This window comes from Protomyctophum bolini (genome assembly GCF_963924005.1).
Source record: "Protomyctophum bolini genome assembly, chromosome: 2".
NCBI lineage: Eukaryota > Metazoa > Chordata > Actinopteri > Myctophiformes > Myctophidae > Protomyctophum > Protomyctophum bolini.
The window spans coordinates 23828757-23848679 of record NC_137863.1 but is presented as its reverse complement, the minus strand read 5'-3'; the positions used below and the strand labels follow the sequence as shown (position 1 = coordinate 23848679).

The window sequence follows — 19923 nt, the reverse complement described above, 5'->3', positions numbered from 1 at the left end:
TGAGGGGCGCTCTTGTCATCGTACATCAATTTATGTTAGTGAACATTTGCTACATAAGGTACATAAGGTGGTCCCTTATTGGCCAAGCGCTCCCACCAACATCTGATTGGTTAGCTGATTTTCTTGTTTACATATGACGTAAGTTTTTCCTTCAATGTCAATGGCGTTTAATGTTTTGATGTTTAATTTACGTCATATTTAGTGGAAAGAATTCCACTTAAGTCATTTCTCCGTTCATTGTCAATGGCAAATATTGAGACGTGTGGGGACAATATTTAGTGGACATTTGACCTGAAATCTCCTTTCATTGTCAATTGCAAATCTTGAGACGTGTGGGGCCAAAAACTGTTTATAGAAGGGGCTAGGTTCCCCTTAAAAATGGGAATGTGAGTAATTTGTGCTAAGTTGGGATGTGCTACCTTTTGGAGATTTTCTGTAATTGCGACCGAAGGTTGCAGTTAACTATGGAATCGCACATTTGCCGTAAGTTTGTGTGTCGGGCACGTGACATCATCTGGGATGGGGCATGTGACATCACATGACATCATCAGGTATGGAGCACGTGACATCATCAGGGATGGAGCATGTGACATTACGTGACATAATCAGGGATGGAGATCAATATTGGCCAGTAACTCTACATTTGACCTCAAACCCTTAGATCTCTATATATGGAGAATCAGAATGAGAAGAGAAAGGCTGGAGAGCAACAACCTATCCAGTGGATGTTGGCTGCCGCAGCCATACTGTCCTCTTAACAAACCGCTTCTTGAGGGACATCGGCTTCACGGCACACTTCGCTACCTGGTGAGCAAGGGGCAAGGCCAGGATGGCTCTCAGCTGAAACCCTGACCAATTGACTGGTAAGACTGGTTTCAGTGCTATTTGGCATGACCCTCTACCAGTCTATAATACTGTAAAGTTGCATAAGCATATGACGCTGCATGTATGTATTAGGGGCAAAAGAAGAATTTTCACAAAACGGCAATTTTCATTGGCTCATAAAACCTAATTTTTTTGTGAATTTTGATCAAAGATCCTGGGAGGAGATGCATTATAACTGATTTTCATATAATTCAAATGGCTGGTGATCTAGAGGTCAGAGGTCAAAAGTAAGAGCATGAAACTTGTTTGGTATGTGGAGACACATATGTGTGTTGAGGTTTCATTGCCCGATGGTCAAACGGTTCATGAGCTATGCACGTTCAAAGTTTGCATTTTCAATTGAGTGCTATAGCACCACCCTTTGGCCAATGGTTGTGGGCTTCACATCCTCACCGTTTGGCATGGCTCTCTACCATATTTCAGAGTTTCACGAAAACCGACTACACGGTTCAGCCAGAACTGCTATTTTTGGCGTAAGGAGGAGAAGGAGAAGAAAAAAACTAACAAAAACAATAAAGGACCAACAATTTCAGGACTACTTGGTCCTTTAATGAGCACAGTCAGCGCCCTAGGAAATGGTCTCCTATGAATACAATATTAGCTACCTGTGAATTACTTCCTTTCATAGACGGCATAGAGGGCAGTAATTTAGCATAGGGATCGGCAGACTTTTTTCAAATATTAAAAGCCTACATTTTGTAGGCCTGGCCCTATTATTTTGATCAGCGGTTGAAGAAACACCAAGGCAGAACTGGGCAGTAGGTTTCCTCAGCTGTTCAAAGGATTTGCCAGATTAACCAGATAGCGTACAATGCAGCCGGTAGCACTATTTGAGTCAATTATATTATTGTTACTTACATCACACTTCCTCAACAACAATGCCATTAAGGCACTAAATGATACAATGTCTCGTTACTTGCGCAAGCAGAGCGCGCAAGTACTAGTTTCGCCCGGGATTCGTATGCACCGTCCCAGCATTTTCGATGCGTATGCACCGTCCCGGCAATTTTGATGCGTATGCAGTACCGTCCCAGCAATTTTGATGCGTATGCACCGTCCCAGCAAATGACGTAATGACTACTTGTGCCTGATACGGCAGTGGTGCCAGATTACATACATGTATACATAGGAGCATTACCTCTCAATGATTACGTAATAAAGATGTGGATTAAAGGACCCAATGCCAGAGTGTAATTGGTTTTCGATGGTGACGTAATGACGATATGTTTTAGTGTTGGGAGGATTAAAGGTAATGCTTCTATGTATACATGTATGTAATCTGGCACTACTGCCGTATCAGGCACAACTAGTCATTACTGCATTTGCTGGGATGGTGCATACGCATCGAAAATGCTGGGACGGTGCATACGCATCGAAAATGCTGGGACGGTGCATACGGCGCAAAGTAACCACAGTATACCGCTAATCAACTTACAAATTACATATACATATATAGAGGCAGAAACTGAGATTTGACAGTTTGTAGCGGTTTGTAGCGGTCGAAAGTACTTGCGTGCTCTGCTTGCGTGTGCAACAAGCAAGTATGCACTCGACAGAGTGCAGTTCTAGTTAAACCTGTTTTTAATATATTTGTCACTGTTGTCCTGCTTTTTGCAGGAGTGTTGTTGCTGTTTTGTTGTTACTGTTGTTATGAGACCGAAGACAAATTTCCACATTGTGGACAATAAATTAAACTAACTAAATAAAATAAAATACGACAATTCCGAATTCGTTCCCTGCAACGCCTTCCGAGGCTACCTGAAGACAGGTTTGGCATATGAGGAAAGGTTGTGAAACAGCGACCTCTGCTGGTCAGTGACCTGTGCCTGCAGCAGTGATGACGTAGCGGCTGGTTTTTTACGACGGTGTGCTTACACAATGTCAGTTTCCGTCAGTGTGACTTGCGAGGCGAACTGCGGCGAAACCAGCCTTTAGTTTATAGTTTCCAGTATAAACAACAGCTGTTCCGCGATTTTTAGACTATCTATCGGTGGCGATCGATAAGTGTGCGAGAAGCCGTTAGAGACCGAGTTATCCAACGAAGTACTCACCGAGAGTACGCATTATTCTTTCAATTTCAACTCAGAAGTTCAAACTTCGAGGCCCCGGCGGTGAATCCTCCGAAAAGTTTGTTGTTGTCACGTGACGCGAGGCGAATGTGGCGTTAAGTTTTTTCGTTTTGTTTTGTTTTTATTTTACTTTTTATTTTTGTTTTGAAATAACAATAACAAACAACTGGTACGCTAAGTTCCGGACCTACGTTAAACTCGTTTTGAAGAAAAAAAATATGCCTCAACCAAAATACAGAAAAATCGCTGTGATAGGCTACAGGTCTGTAGGTGAGTGGTACTACTGGTGATGCACTTTAAGCTAATGTTAGTTAGCCTAGCTGGCTAACAGACGGCTAACGTTCAGGGGCTTTTGTTGCAGCGTGGCGCGTTTATGGCTGCCCTTTGTTTACATTGGTTTGTTATGATTAAGTAGCACCCACATGTACACGTTTGATCGTAGTGGGGGTCACTGTACAGCATGTCTTTGACCTAAGGTACATTTTCAAAGACATGCGGGTTGGTCGTGTCAACCAGCCACATTGTGTGCGCGCGCGCGTGCAGAATCGTTCCTCAGAACTGATACCACAACCACAATGTGCTGTTTGCTTATTATGCTCTCTTTACATTTTAGTCCCCATGTACGAACCTCCAACGTTTGTAGACAGAATGTCCACGTAGTTATGAAACAAAATCGTGTCAGCCGCACCACCAATTAAGGCTATGAACCATACTTTATTTTTTTTATTTTTGTACACACCCAACATCTTGGCATGATGCGTATCAGTTGGAGCTGTTTGTTTTAGTTGAATGTTCCCACCAGGCCACCACTGTTCACCAGAGTTTGTTTTTCCATTATTATTTTAGATTAGGCTACTACTGACGGTTGGTCATGTTGTCTAATGTAATGTTATTTTTGTTTTGCCTTGCACAGGAAAGTCCTCTCTTACGATACAGTTTGTGGAAGGACAGTTTGTAGACTCCTATGACCCCACCATTGAAAACAGTGAGTTGAAATATTTGTAAAATGTTGCACCAGAGAGAAATTTATTTTAAAAAGTATGTGAAATGTAAGGGGGGAAAGCTCTTACCTAACCAGTTCTTCCTTTCTACAGCTTTCAACAAAATGGTCTCAGTCAATGGTCAAGACTTCAATCTGCAGCTTGTTGATACAGCTGGACAAGTGAGTTACAATTAAGTTACTTTAGACAGCGACAGTCATGGAATGAATGGTGATTAATAATAATATTACCGCAAAGTAAATATGTGATTTGTAATGTCAAATACATTGTTGGTCAAGTAGATGTTGTAGAAGTCTTAACAATTGTTATTTTACTCGGTGAACATCTAATATGGACAACTTTTTCTACAGGATGAGTACTCAATTTTCCCTCAGTCTCATTCAATGGACATCCATGGGTATGTGTTGGTATACGCAGTAACCTCCATGAAAAGGTGAGTGGGTGGTTTCATCTTATGAGTAATGCAGAGTAGTGGACTGTCATAAATACTGGACAACTCACCCCGGTGCTTAGGCTGTCTGCTGTCGTGAAAGTTTATAGTTAGAGAAATTCAAAGTCCAGCCTTCTGCTGTCCAGCCACCCTAGCTCTAGTAGTATGCACTATGCAGTTGGTCATGGAAGCCAAATGAAAGGCTTAAAGGAGAATTCCATGCTAGAAGGCTTTCTTACCTTTTATTTGTAGTTATGTCCCCACCAAAGAGGTCCAGGTGTTATTTTGTGCAAAACCTACTTATTGGCTATTTCCACTACCATAAGCCCTAAATGAATTGAATGGGGCTATGGGGTGTTGTGCTTCCATCGCTCAATCTTTTTTGTATATATCCTCTCTTCATGATGTAAATAATATCCCAAGCAGCACACTTTACTACTTAATTAAATGGGAATAAGCTAATTAGCATAACACTCCTTAGCCCCATTCAATTCCCATTCAATGCAATTCATTGAGGGTTTATGGTAGGGGAAATAGCCAAAAAAACACCTGGACCTCTTTGGTGGGGACGTAACAACTACAAAGAAAGGTAAGAAAGCATTCTAGCATGGAATTTTCCTTTAAGATTGACAACTACTGGTTATTAATAGTTATTTGATGGTTATGTCTCTGTATTTCAATCTCTTCCAGTTTTGAAGTTGTGCAGGTTCTACATGACAAGCTGCTAGATATGGTTGGCAAGATACAGTAAGTTTAATAATAATAATACTTTAATCTTTGAAATTTGATTATTCTTTTAACAATTGCCTATTTTAAAACTGTTTTATTTTTTCGTTTATTTTTTAGGGTGCCAACCGTTCTTGTTGGGAACAAAAAAGATCTCCATATGGAAAGGTATTCAAGATGGTTATTTAAATGCTTGACTGCTGAATAGAAACAACATGTATTCGATATATTATGTGTTTGTTATTTTAGTAAAATGGATAACATCCGATAATGTTTACAGTGCCCTGAGTTATGTTGGCAGGCAGAATATGGCAGGCATGGCTATGAAAACAGCTTTGTGTGACCTTTGTCACACATCCTCCCCTCTTCCTCCCCTATGTCTGTTTCCTGTTCTGTATCTAGGTAAATTATCCACAGAAAGCGTACCCTGATATTGTAATATAAAAGTATTTTGGCCACTAAATACTAAATACTTTGGCTACTTACTTGGCCCCCTCCTTATTTCTCCATACACCAAATCCTTTTGCTGAAAATAGCCTGTCTACAAGCTCAAATGCACTGTGATGCATATGATGTGTTGTGACATTGTGTGAGCTTGTAGATCTGCTATTTTCACTCAACATTTGCCTATTTTCCCAGAATTCTATTATAACGTGCCCAGAATAGGGATGCTAGAGCTAGAGTTCATGTGCTTAAACTCAAGCCAAGTATGTATCTCTTCTCTTTATCACAGAGTGATCAAGCCAGAGGAAGGAAAAAAATTGGCAGATTCCTGGGGTGCTGCATTCATGGAGTCTTCAGCCAAGGAGAATGAGGTAATGTATCCATTTCAGAACTACATAGTACACAACACCATGCATGTAACGCATGCAGACATAGTCATAACTCTTTTGAAATACAGACTGCAGTGGAGGTTTTCAAGCGAATCGTTTTGGAGATGGAGAAAGCTGATGGAAATGTACCCTCAGAGGAGAAGAAGTGTTTCGTGATGTAAAACCTTCTGAAAAGGACATCAGAAAGCTGATTGGCTGAAGACAGGAGGCACATGATCATCCGCTTCCAAACCCTGACCTCCTCGGCACCAAGGAGCTACATTGGCAATTTGCTACACCATTGTACTACAATATTGTTTTACATTGGCAGCCAATTGCTCAGGCTTTTTAAAGTAGTCCACTAATTGAGAAGTTAAATGACAGATTATTCTGAGTCCTAGACCTTGGAGCATTTTTCAATTAATAAAAAAATGTGAGACGTCTAGGACTAGGTATAATCCATATATTGACTTCAACCAAATGTACAGAATTCAGAATTGACAATATTGCCAAATATATTAGTCCCAATTCATTGCAATGAAATGTGTTTCATGAAGACATGATTGGCCTATGTCAACAATACCAGACCAGTCTTCTACAGTAGATACACAAGAAGGGCTAGTAAATGCCTATACATTATGCCTGGAACTTGGCATTTAGGGATTTTGCTGCCTGTCATATTATACCTTACAATGACCCACAGTTCAAATTTCTTAAATGTGGTATTGGAATATAACTATTATACAGAACTGGTTGATTTCTTAGTACATTCTGGAGTGAGATTTCTGTCACATAAGTAAGTGTCACTGTAACACTTATTTTTCATTGTGCACAACTCGACAACTTCAGGTGCTATTCACGTAGCCTACAAACTGTCAAATTACTGCCAGCAAAGAAATCCAGACACTTAGATTTTTACACTTTTCTGCCAAGCAGATTGGTGCTTTCACCCTTATTTTGTCAAACTTACTTGTCCTCAAATTGAGTGTAATAAAGCTGTCATATGATGGACATGCCCTTCTCTGCCACACATTTAGCATAGCATGGAACAGATCTCAAATATTTTGTGGCCTTTTCTTGCTATAGAAATAGAATCTTAGAAACTGGTTTGATAGTATTGTTTCTACCTTAAATGACGCCCCCCCCCTTGCTACATTAGAATATGTGGAGTTAAGTACATAATGTGTATAGACCACTGAATTGCAGTTTTTTAAACTATTTTTAACACTGTTGAATAGATCATGAGGGTTGCGGAATGAACTTTGTTAGTTTCACCCTCTTTTTAATTAAGCCTAGGTGGCTTGCATCCAAGTAAATTCATTTACAAGTTTACATCATGACATGACAAACACTATTATACCCTTGAGGCCCTTAATGACCTGTTTTACTCGGCATGTGTAGCCTTACAAAATGGAGAGTATAGAATTGCTATGGTTTAAATTCTCATTCTCATGTTTGACCCCTACTGGTTGTCATTTATTTTATTTTATTGAGAGCTTAACTGAGTAAGTAGCCTAGTTGTGTGATTGATGGTCGAAGAGAAGCTGGTGATACTGTGTCTTGTGCCTTACAGTTTCCATATTGCTTGATTTATGCTCTTCCGTACAACAGTGTCACGTGCCAAAAAATAGAAGATCTGCAAGCTTGTCAATCTGCTATTTTTTATGCACAGCCGCTCCATACATGATGTATAAATCGGGAAACCCCTTTTGCTTCCCTTTGTGATTCAAGGTGCTCTTAAGGGTTATTTTTTCCTTCTGTTGACTTGATCATGTGGGGATACCTGGTGGTGTTGTGCACCTGAACACCAATATTCCCTCCTTGGTCAATGTTAATTCAGAAATATTGCTGTAAACAGTTTTGTATATAAATAAATCCTTTACTCCTTTTGATTTGTCATATGTTATTGTTGGAACAGGGATGTTACAGAAATGCAATTTTGAGCCAGATAATGTGAATTGAATTCACATGATTGAATTTGATTGAAATATGTATTAACAGTTTGCAGAATTACAGTACATTTGAAGCACAGACTCAATACAAAGACTTAACTGTGAGTGGACGACCCAATTAAGCATTACACTTGTTTACAAGAGGGTCCACCATGTTCAATTCATCAAAACATTTAGAGACTACAAATAGACATGACCGGGATTGTTTCACAATTCACATAATTGGGAATTGTCCTTGCCAGTACAACTGTTATTTAGCCTTAGTAATAGTATTCCATTGTTATAAAGATGATTGCCCTCCAAGTAAATGTATCTTTAAAATGTAATTGATGAAAGACTTTGGGTGAGAACTGTATACGTGTGGGCACTTTGTGAGGGGAAGAGTGGCGCTTCATGGTGCCCTGCACATTTCCCTCTTCCTAGTTCCCAGTTTTCCTCCTAGTGCTCAGAATGTTTTGATGCCCAGTTGCCCACCTTTCCTTTCCTAGCCTGGCTTTTTGGCCAGACTCATAGTGATAGTCATATCACACGCAGGCATACTGTTACAGGAATAACGGCAGGTAAGAAATAATTTCAATTTTAAATTGAAACGATTTCTGATAACCTAATCAGACTCTTAACACCCGATCATTCATTATTATTACAATACTAATCAGACTGATGTAATGACAGTGGCAACCAACAACGTCGAGTCTGTGGGGGCTATGGGGCTGTAGCCCCCATGAAGAATTAAATAGCCCCTTTTAGCCCCCATGAAGATTTTCGTGGACATTTTATATTAACATTACAGATTTTCTGGGAATTATTGACCCTCTGTGACTCCGTCGCAAAATTCCGAAAATGTGAACCTCTCCGCAGGCTGTTCAGAGGTGTTAAAAGTACTCAAATGCTAATCAGGTTTCTTTTGTTTTCACCTAGCCGCAGGTATTATATGCCTACAGTACAGTGCCCATAGGCGGCGGGTGTGTAAGGCTAGGGAAGGCTTAGCCTTCCCAAAAATTATGCTGGGTATTTTTTTAAATATATATAATATATGTGCGCAGAATTATATAGAAGGCTATTGTGTGTGTAGTGTGTGTGTGTGTGTGTGTGTTGTTGCTGCTCCCTGGTGATCGGGTAGGTAGGCTATACAGCAACTGGCCTAATCAGCATATGATTGGCTACTATTGGTATGTCTGTAAACCTCGTCCGCTTCCAGTCGCTTTGTAGCAAACAGTAGCGCGCGCTGGTTTGTTTTGGGAAACAGCAAAACGCAAAATGTATTTTCCAAGGCAAAGATTAAGTAATTCAGAAGAAGAAGCTATGACTCGGCTGTCAGAACTCAGCACCACCACCAGTGCCCGCACGGTTCACACCACTGCAGCAACACTGACACGTTCAGCGGAGTGACTGCTGTCTCTGTGCCGTCTGTGAAGAGCCATGAGCCGCGACTCCCGGGAGGGGCAGCAACACCGCCGGGTAATCTACACAGACTATAGTGAGACTAAACACACTGACTCTAGAAAAGACCCATATCGTCCAAAATAGGCTAATCAGTCGTTGTCTGTGTATAGGCTAATTAATTGGTAAAAGTACGCTAAATAACTAATTTTTAGACCATTTGGGAAATAAATAAATCCGCGGCGGCGCGATCTAAGGGTAATGGACACATAACGGACACCCGGGTATAAATGCAATAATTTATTAACAAGAAAATAATGAATATTTACAGATATATGACATGTTAAAGAAATCTGTCGGTGAGCACTTATAACATAGTTGAAACAACAATAATGAGACAGACACAATTCAGAGTTTCAGAGTATTGGAATAGAATGTATTCGAATACGGAGACAGCAGTGACGCGTTACAATGGAACACCGTACTGACTCAACACATCTCAGTCAGGCTTTAGCTTAAATACATTATTACCCCCCCCCCCCCCAGGGGTGGGTGGGTCTTGTATACATGACATCAGAAGACCCCTTCAGAACCACACATGTCACAGGTCACAGACAACAGCTTCTCATGGCTTGGTTTATGACGTCCTTAAATGTACAAGCATTCCACATTTCCTTGACATTTCCCCCATTTATTCATTTAAGAACTCAAAACCAATATCACAACTCTCCGGACGTAGAAGTAGGCGAAACGACCCTGAAATCACATATCAGGTAAAAAAATTCCTACAAGGCTCTCTTTAAGTCTATCAGAGCAACCGCCCTCAGGCCTACGTTACACAGCGTCACCACAGTTTTATAACAACAAACAAGGCGAAGCCGTCCGCTCAGAACTGTCCACCTGCACACTTGACAGTGTGCTGCAGGCGTCACGTGGTTAAAACTGCACAGAGCAATCCAAACCGGCAGTCTTGTAGCTCCTGCACAGGGCTCAAACACAAAGCACTAGGCTATTGCACATCTCATCCACAAGCTCAGCTTGCAGATTGGCCATCTTGACAGAACAGCTGCAAACGTCACAGCTTTCCAAAGACCGGAAATTGTCACCGCACAGGTGACGCAGCATCATTCTTCTGAAGCACATGATCGCAGAATTCAGAGTCCAGAGTGCCAACAGCACTTATATCCCTCATTTAGGAAACCAGCGTGGAGACGTTCGCGGATAGCAGACTAGCCACGCAACAGCTGTAGTGAGTCTACAGTCCACCTGCCTGCTGGCAATATAGCCTGGTTGTGATATGTAGATGTGATTGATATTTTTTGTTTGTTTTTTTAAGTCATTCTATAACAACACAAAGTCATTGAATTTATTTTATGTATTAATTGTATTTTATATATTACTATGTTATTACTAATTTTATGTATAACTATATTACTAATTGTATTTATTTGATGTATTACTATGTTATTACTAATTTTACTTCATGCATTACAAATAGTATTTGTTTTATGTATTACTGTTATTACTCATTTTATTTTTTATGCATTTATTTATTTTATGTATTACTGTTATTACTAATTTTATGCATTACTATATTGATAATTTAATTTATTTTATGTATTATTGTCTATATTACTAATTATATTTATTTTATCCATTACTATGCTATTACTAATTTTAATTTACTTTTATTTTACTATTTTAATTTACTTTTATTTTACTATAATCTATTTTTTTATCGTTCGTTTTATCCATTTATTTATATTATTATCTAGTTATTTATATTGGTTTATTATTTTATTGTTTAGAGCCCTGATTGATCACATCTACATATCACCACTACCAGTCAGGATCTGAGTGACTCAGAACCCTGGTGACCTCCAGATGGAGCCACACAGGAGACCAGCAACGTCCTAAAGAAAAGAAAGAAATGCTCATTACTACTTTGTTCATAAAACAATATTGATTGAAATATTTATTAACAGTTTGCAGAATTACAGTACATGTCAAGCACAAACTCAATACAAAGACTGTTAACTGCAAGTGGACGACCCAATTAAGCATTACAAGAGGGTTTGCAAGAGGGTCCACCATGTTCAATTCTTCAAAACATTTAGAGACGTACAAAGACACTTCTATATAGTCAAAGAACAGAACAGGAATTCATCATAAAGGAGGTAAAAAGGGAAAATAAACGTATACAGTGAGGGGAAAAAGGGAGTCAAGGGATTCACATGTCTTAATGACTGTTGGTAGGGCGTTCCACATTTTGGTGGCATAGGAGTGAAAATAATTTAGTCCCTTGTTTGTGCCGAATCTGGGTTGTACATGGTTCGTTGCACTCCCTCTGGTGTTGTGGGTGTGGACTTCGTTAACATAAAGGAAGTATCTAGATAGGTACATGGGTATCTTGGTGGTGTATCGAATCTTGTGGACCAGACCCATTGCAAGATGCTGTACTCTGTCGTCGACCCTAAGCCATTCCAGCCTGTCAAAGTGGGCAGGAGTGAGGTAGGTTCGGGGGGTGAGGCCAAGTAGGAGCCTGACCAGTTTGTTTTGGGAGGTCTGGAGCCTAGTTTTAAGGGCCTTTGAGGTGCTGTGGTACCAGGAGGTGCATGCATAGTCAAAGAAACCTTGTACGAGGGCTCCTGTTAAGGTCTTCAAGGTGTTTTTGTTGACCAGTGAGGAGATCCTGTAAAGGAATCTTGTTCTTTGGTTGACTTTTTTGATTACGTTGGTGGCCATTTTATCACCGGAAAGATTAGCCTCCAGGATGGAACCTAGGTAGGTAATTTCATCTTTACGTGTGATAACATTGTCACCAACTCTAACCAAGAAGCCATTTGCCTTGCTGAGATTACTATTAGATCCAAAGAGAATGGATTCAGTTTTTCCCAGGTGTAAAGATAGTTTGTTATCAGCGAGCCAGGTGCAGATTCTACCGAGTTCAGAGCTGAGGGCCTTTTCAACCTGCAGTTTGTTCCTGTCCGAGACTAGCAGTGCCGAGTCATCTGCGAACAGGAACAAGTTGCAGTCACAAGCTGATGTCATGTCATGATCATAGTGTGTGTGCGTGTGTTGTATAGTTACCTTGCTGTGATGTAACTCCAAAGGTGATCAGAAATAGTTGCTCCATCGGCTAGAAACGTGCTCTTCACCGACATGATGATCTTGTTCCTAAAAAAAGTCTATAGTCAACCCTAACTGATTACAGAACATGATATAAAAAAACACAACTAGAAGGATTTAGGCCTGTCACAATTACCTAATCGCCAAGTATTTGAGATACTTTTTTTTAGAGATTAGTCATAATCATCTCCATGTTGAAAATGTTCATATATTGTCTAACATTTTAAAGAAATAATGGAAGCAACCGATCTACAAGCTCTAAACGTGTCACTTTGTAATTTTCTTCTCTTTTAGTGTATAAAGTTGTTGAATTATGCCATGTGCAGCTTTTTGTTTACAAAGCCTACAAAAGCCAAAGTTTTATTTAGAATGTTATGTTATGACGCAATTAAATTGTTACTAGTAATTTATTTGAGAAACAATTAAATCGGCCATTATAAAACCTCAAATTCCGACAGGCCTAAACGGGTTCCAGTGATGTCTACCGAACCTTCCAGCTCCATCCGAGCCTCCCAGCGACCCAGAAGTCCTCAGCGGAAACACCCAGGGAAAGCTTCGGATCTCGGGCATCGGCTGAGATCTCCATTCTAACAAAGAACGAAAGACAGACAGACAGACACACACGCACCCCAAATTAGCTTTGCTGTGTGTGTGGGTGTGTGTCCTGTCACAACATACACATGCACTTACAGTAACGTTTAAGAATAGGGATTGACCGATTATCGGCAACGGACGATTATTGGCTTTTTACTATAAAGCCTATAAAAAAGCCCCAACCCTAAAGCGGTTCGTACTGTCGAGTTCCTCACCGAAGTCTTCCAGCGTCTACCCAGATCTCCGCCCTCTGTCCTCCCATCCATCCAGGCCCAGGTCCGAAGTCCTCCAGCGTCTACACAGATCTCCGTCCTCTGTCCTCCCATCCATCCAGGCCCAGGTCGGAAGTCCTCCAGCGTCTACCCAGATCTCCGTCCTCCCATCCATCCAGGCCCAGGTCCGAAGTCCTCCAGCGTCTACCCAGATCTCCGTCCTCCCATCCATCCATGGACAGACCTGCAGATCTCTAGAGGCTCCAGCTGCGTCTACTGCCATTTCCATCCTGAGAGAGAAAGAAGAAAGCATTAGCTCTACAAGCTCACAACACGTTGCAACACGGTGTGAGCTTGTAGATCTGCTATTTTTGCTGAACGCTCCCTCAGAATAGGGATGCTGGGGTTGAAGTGGTAGTGTCATTAAGACTTTGATTAGCTTGGAAGGCTGACAGACATTCAACCACAGTGCCACTAGGAGGCCTCAACACATATACAGTCCTCAAGATCTTTTATCATTTTTTATTCAAGTGCTTCTAAAAGCAGATGAGATATTGACTCTCAAACTATTGTGCATTTATTATTTGTCATTTAGATTTATCATAAAATATTTAAAACATTTGGATGACTGTAGTAAATGATGCCATTCTTCGTGCCATAACAGTACAAAAGCAGTTATCCATCCTCAGAAACAAGCCATAACTATTCCTACTCACAGCTCATCAGAGTCCTCTGAGGAAGCCCCCGGGGGGGGGGGGGGGCTCTGGAACGGATCTCTGTCCGGGAACATCAGCTCGTCTATCGATATCTCCATTCTAAAAAAAACACACCAAATTAGCTTTGCTCTGTGTGTGCATGTGTGTGTGTGTGTGTGTGTGCGTGTACCCTGTCCAGCAGTGGCGTTCCAGCGACGTCTACCCAGATCTCCGTCCTCCCATCCATCCATGGACAGACCTGCAGATCTCTAGAGGCTTCAGCTGCGTCTGCCATTTCCATCCTGAGAGAGAAAGAAGAAAGCATTAGCTCTACAAGCTCACAACACGTTGCAACGCGGTGTGAGCTTGTAGATCTGCTATTTTTTGCTGAACGCTCCCCCCAGAATAGGGATGCTGGGGTTTTAAGACTTTGATTAGCTTGGAAGGCTGACAGACATTCAACCACAGTGCCACTAGGAGGCATCAACACATGTACAGTCCTCAACATCTTGTCATTTTTTATTCAAGTGCTTCTAAAAGCAGATGAGATATTGACTCTCAAACTATTGTGCAGAGTCATTTAGATTTATCATAAAATATTTAAAACATTTGGATGACTGTAGTAAATGATGCCATTCTTCGTGCCATAACAGTACAAAAGCAGTTATCCATCCTCAGAAACAAGAAAGAACTATTCCTACTCACAGCTCATCAGAGTCCTCTGAGGAAGCCCCCGGGGGGGGGGGAGCTTTGGAACGGATCTCTGTCCGGGAACATCAGCTCGTCTATCGATATCTCCATTCTAACAAAGAAAGAAAAGAAAAAAAACACACCAAATTAGCTTTGCTCTGTGTGTGTGTGCGTGTGTGTGTGTGTGCGTGTACCCTGTCCAGCAGTGGCGTTCCAGCGACGTCTACCCAGATCTCCGTCCTCCCATCCATCCATGGACAGACCTGCAGATCTCTAGAGGCTTCAGCTGCATCTGCCATTTCCATCCTGAGAGAGAAAGAAGAAAGCATTAGCTCTACAAGCTCACAACACGTTGCAACGCGGTGTGAGCTTGTAGATCTGCTATTTTTTGCTGAACGCTCCCCCCAGAATAGGGATGCTGGGGTTTTAAGACTTTGATTAGCTTGGAAGGCTGACAGACATTCAACCACAGTGCCACTAGGAGGCATCAACACATGTACAGTCCTCAACATCTTTTGTCATTTTTTATTCAAGTGCTTCTAAAAGCAGATGAGATATTGACTCTCAAACTATTGTGCAGAGTCATTTAGATTTATCATAAAATATTTAAAACATTTGGATGACTGTAGTAAATGATGCCATTCTTCGTGCCATAACAGTACAAAAGCAGTTATCCATCCTCAGAAACAAGAAAGAACTATTCCTACTCACAGCTCATCAGAGTCCTCTGAGGAAGCCCCCGGGGGGGGGGAGCTTTGGAACGGATCTCTGTCCGGGAACATCAGCTCGTCTATCGATATCTCCATTCTAACAAAGAAAGAAAAGAAAAAAAACACCAAATTAGCTTTGCTCTGTGTGTGCATGTGTGTGTGCGTGCGTGTACCCTGTCCAGCAGTGGCCGTCGGGAGTCGAACCCGCAGCACGCCGTCCGGCTGGCTTGGCAGCATAGGTGCCCAGACAGTTGAGCTAACCGTCCGGGCCACACTTAAATATTTAATTGCAATTTATTAGAGCGACAATAATCGTCCAGTAAAAAGAAACCTCATAATCGTGAAAGGCCGGTTCTTACCGTGCGGTTCCTCACCGGGCAGGCCCAGGTCCGAAGTCCTCCGGCATCTACACAGATCTCCGTCCTAAGAAAGAAAGAAATAAAGACTACATTAGCTTTTGTTGAGCTGCATATTCAGAACCACTTAAACCCTCTATAGATTTGATAAAACAGACCTTTAAAGAGAGCATTTGGTATATGCTCCGATTTCACTCTACACAAATTGATTTGCCAAACATAGCAGATCTACAAGCTCACAACACGTCGCAATGCGGTGTGAGCTTGTAGATCTGCTAATTTGGCTGAACGCTCCCCCCAGAATAGAGATGCTGGGGTTGAAGTGGTTAAAAAAAAGTGTCATTAAGACTTTGATTAGCTTGGAGAGCTGACAGACATTCAACCAGTGCCACTAGGAGGAATCATACTGCCATGCTATACTTCGTACCATAACAGTACAACAGATATCCATCCCAACAAGAAATATTCCTACTCACAGCTCATCAGAAGTCCTCAGAGGAAACGCCCGGGAGGGAAGCTTTGGAACGGATCTCTGTCCTTCCACGACGTCTACCACGACCCATCCACCCTAAGAAAGAAAGAACGAAAGATTAATTTAAGTGACCAAGAGCCAGATATATGTACATTGTGTCCTTTCACATCATACACAAAATGTATAGAGAACATTTAAAACAGAAGCAGACCATACCACTCGCAGTAATAGAAAAGTCTAAGTGGTTTCTTACTTTGAGCCGCCTTCAGAGCCCCCCATGCAGATTCATCCATGGACAGCGAGAACTGCAGATGTCCACCTGTAGGGGCTCCGGTTGAGCCTCGCAGCATCTGGAATGAAGACATGGTGGTTATAGTCTATGAATGGCTTTGCACATCACTCACTTGTTGCTGCTGCCAATAGGAATTTGTGATGTCTGTGTGGCGACAATTGCTGTGTGTCTGTTTTTTTTATAATACATACAATTTATATAGCACTTTTCAAGGTACCCAAAGTTGCTTCACAAAACAGTAAAAACAAATTTATTTGAAAATAAACTAGATTAAAAAGGTTCAAAACTAGAATTTTTTGGCATGTTTGTGAAGCTTTTCGGTTCCACACCAGTAACTGCTGTTCAACACTAACAGCTACATCCATGACCTCCCTGCAACAACATCAATGAAGTATGGCTATGCAGACGACCCGAGTACTGTGTCCCAGTCTGGAGCCGTAGCTCTCATGTCAAGAAGCTGGATGCTGCCCTCAACACCGGATGGGCCACCCCAAACAAACTGCCTGCCTGTTCTCGCTGGAATCACTCCAACAGAGGTCAGACGAGAAGCAGCCACGCTGGCCCTCACCGGGAAGGCACAGCTGAGTGAATCCCAGCCATCTCCTCCACAAGGTCGTCAGAGACATCACAGCACACGTGCCTCAAGTCACGGTGCCCTTTGCCACAACACACACACACACACACACCAAGTCACGGCGACCTTTGCCACAGCACACGTGCCTCAAGTCACTGTGCCCCTTTGCCACACAGGCCCAGGAACTGCTCCACACAACACCAGCTGACACCTCCAAGGCATCCTGGGTGAAGGCAAGACAGAGGGACCAGTGGAATACATTGAGGACCCCAAATATGTTCTTTGCCAGCACCTCCCCTGCAGAAGTGGGACATCTCGGACAGTGCCCACTGTGAATGCGAGGATCCACTACAGACTGTGGAACACGTAATGACCATTTGCCCCAAATACCGGCCACCGAATGGTGATCGTGGCTTAGGTGACCTAGACAATGACACATTGTACTGGCTTGCTGCAACAGAGCTGAAGTTCTATGGACATACGGCAGAAGATGTTTAAGAAACTTATTTTTTGTAATTTCTTCATTTTTTCGGCAAACCTTTGTGGCATTTAATTTATGGAACATGTGGATGTTTCTTTATTTATTGGTGAAGTTTTAGTGCCACTTGTGGCATTCTTTGAAATGTATTGACACGTTTGATATATGTTTTTGTTAGGGATGTCCGATATTATCGGCCGATAAGGCATTAAAAATTAATAACCCTAACCCTTAATTTTACTTTATTTATTCTTTTACATTAAAAACATCTATACAAGCTCACAATACAATAAGACACATGTGAGCTTGTGAGAGATTAGATCATTTTAGATGAGACATTTTGCATGAGTCATTATTAATAATTACTTTTGGTATTTTAAGTACATTTTATACCAAAACCTTTGTACCTTTACTCGAGTACATGTTGAATTGTAACGGAGTATTTCTATATTGCAGTATTGCCTACTTTTATTTAAGTAAAAAGTTTGAGTTATGTTTCCACCACTGGAAAAAGCCTGCATATCGGTATCTGTTGATATCGGCAATTAGGAGTTGGACAATATCCAACACTGACTGTCGGACATCCCTTGATTTGTGTGATTTTTGTGGAGCTTTTAGTGAGTTTGTGGCATTTTGTGCAGTTTTTTTTTTGTTTTGTTTTGTGAACGACCAAAGAGCACACCCAGTATGTATCACAAGGCTATTCCACCAGTCATCTACATCTCATAAGCGGCCATGAACTAAACACCACAGATATCACAATTTGACTTTGGCAGCAGCAAGAAACGACTGATATGCAAAGCTCTTCAGCCATGCTTCTCTCTATACAAACACTCATAATGTCCACATGGACATCTTAGCTGTCAGGATGGGGTGGTTCACACAGGAAACCAGGTTCAGTGTTCTAGCAGCATCTACGGTCATCTCCATCTACATTAGAAAGAAAGAAAGACATCAGAAGCTGACCATATCACTCACAGTAATAGAAACATTTTAAAAAGATCTCTGGCTAATAAGACAAATATTCCTTAACATTATACTTGCCATCTATAACTAAAATTGTAAAATATAAACCAGTTAAATATTTTATTTCTTTCATATAATCTTTTACTACATAGGAACTGTTCCCGTCGCAGGTTTATGATGTCCATGTGTGGTCCAGCGCTATGGAATGCACTTGCTAATAAAAAGTACTTAAAATATTGCTTTGATGCTTATATCAATTAAGCTGTTTTTGTATTAGCAAACACACGGACAGGCCTCTTTCATACTGGAGTAGCCTAATTCATCCGCTTCATTTACAGACATCAGTAAAACGTGACGTGACGTCCGTATTTAGAATACAACAGCAGTGCTTATTTTCCAGATCCAAACTTAGCGTTGCACAAAGCTTGCTTAATAGCGACATCAATTCATTCCAATCCACATTAAATGTCGCGATCTGCGCGTTCATTCATCCGTATGGTATCGCTCATTTCATTAGCTTCAATAGCGTGACACATCCATGGTTAGATCCTTCCAATCGATCCAATTTCAATACGTGTCCGTATCAGAGTAAAGATTTCAACTTGAATGTAGGGACAATATGCCTTTCTTTCTTTTATCACCAGAGATATACGGTTTAACGTGCTCACACTTTGGGACTTGGGCGTATTGTTGTTTACTCACTTGTAGTCGTTTGTCGATGGTGATTGATGATGACTGTCAAGTTATTCGGGATTTTCTTCAGAAACCTTTTTGCCCAAACTTGAAAAACGGCTTAGCCGACAGGGGGAACTGTGGTCAACTCAAAAAGACAACTTCTTTCCTCTTTTGTTTGTTTTTACTTGAAATTGTGGTACAGGTAAGTACAGTTGTTGGTTAGGTATTAGGTATTTAGGCATTAGGTTGAAAACCTTAAACAGAGAAAAAGACAAAAAACAAATACAAGCTGTCATTAACTATGTAAGGTCATACTTAAACAAAAACAATAACTGAAATTCACTCATTTCACTCGAATAACCATAGTTACTAATGTAACCTACATGACTGAATCACTAGTCACTTGGGTAATCTAAATAAACAGGTTGTTTTAACTCATATTTCTTCCATAATTCAATTCAAGATCATCACATCAACTTAGCAAGCCTATATGCAACTTAAATCAAACTTATAGCTAATTATAGCAGTTAAATTTGGCCTAGCAGCACAAAAACATAAATAACTTTTATAATAAATTTAAGCAACAAAATAAACTTCAATGCAGTAACAATTAACGCACCAGTGGCATTCCCCTTGATGGCTTGAGGTTTCGGTCTTCCCAGCTCCAATGTTTGCAGTTCAGTTCCATGCTGTGTTCTCCACTGCTGCTGCTCTCATACTGGACAAACACTTCCTGTTTTCAGTGCCTCGCCCCAATCAGTGATTGTCACCAGGTGCTGACTACTCATGATCAGTGATTGACACCACTGGCAACAAGACATCTCA

General features: G+C 41.1%; 2 protein-coding genes across 6 annotated transcripts; one reads left to right on the top strand and one right to left on the bottom strand.

Moving 5' to 3' along the window:
* Positions 1-2771: 2771 nt before the first annotated feature.
* On the top strand, positions 2772-7815 carry LOC308323932 (GTP-binding protein Rheb-like). The gene is made up of 8 exons (XM_080775807.1): positions 2772-3224; positions 3868-3939; positions 4049-4116; positions 4306-4388; positions 5076-5132; positions 5232-5279; positions 5845-5926; positions 6013-7815. Exons 1-8 carry the CDS (start codon positions 3173-3175, stop codon positions 6103-6105), a joined length of 555 nt encoding a protein of 184 aa, XP_080631933.1. The 5' UTR covers positions 2772-3172; the 3' UTR covers positions 6106-7815.
* Positions 7816-9616: 1801 nt separating this feature from the next.
* LOC308327253 (uncharacterized protein) lies at positions 9617-19906 on the bottom strand. Of its 5 annotated transcripts, none has more exons than XR_013965175.1 (13): positions 19718-19906; positions 19126-19352; positions 16367-18387; positions 16118-16209; positions 15645-15708; positions 15287-15382; positions 14591-14881; positions 14076-14187; positions 13907-14005; positions 13194-13480; positions 12875-12971; positions 12346-12432; positions 9617-11168 (listed from the first exon to the last, which is right to left on the bottom strand). XR_013965175.1 is itself a non-coding variant. In XM_080780529.1 (13 exons), coding segments are annotated over exons 5-8 (306 nt in total). In that variant the 5' UTR covers position 15382; positions 15645-15708; positions 16118-16209; positions 16367-18387; positions 19126-19686; the 3' UTR covers positions 9617-11168; positions 12346-12432; positions 12875-12971; positions 13194-13480; positions 13907-14005; positions 14076-14185. The 5 variants fall into 5 exon arrangements, 4 of the variants coding, with proteins under 4 accessions (XP_080636655.1, XP_080636652.1, XP_080636654.1 ...); XM_080780529.1 differs by lacking the exon at positions 19718-19906 and having other exon boundaries at positions 14591-14687; positions 14770-14881; positions 19126-19686; XM_080780526.1 differs by lacking the exon at positions 19718-19906 and having other exon boundaries at positions 19126-19686.
* Between the last annotated feature and the right edge of the window lie 17 nt (positions 19907-19923).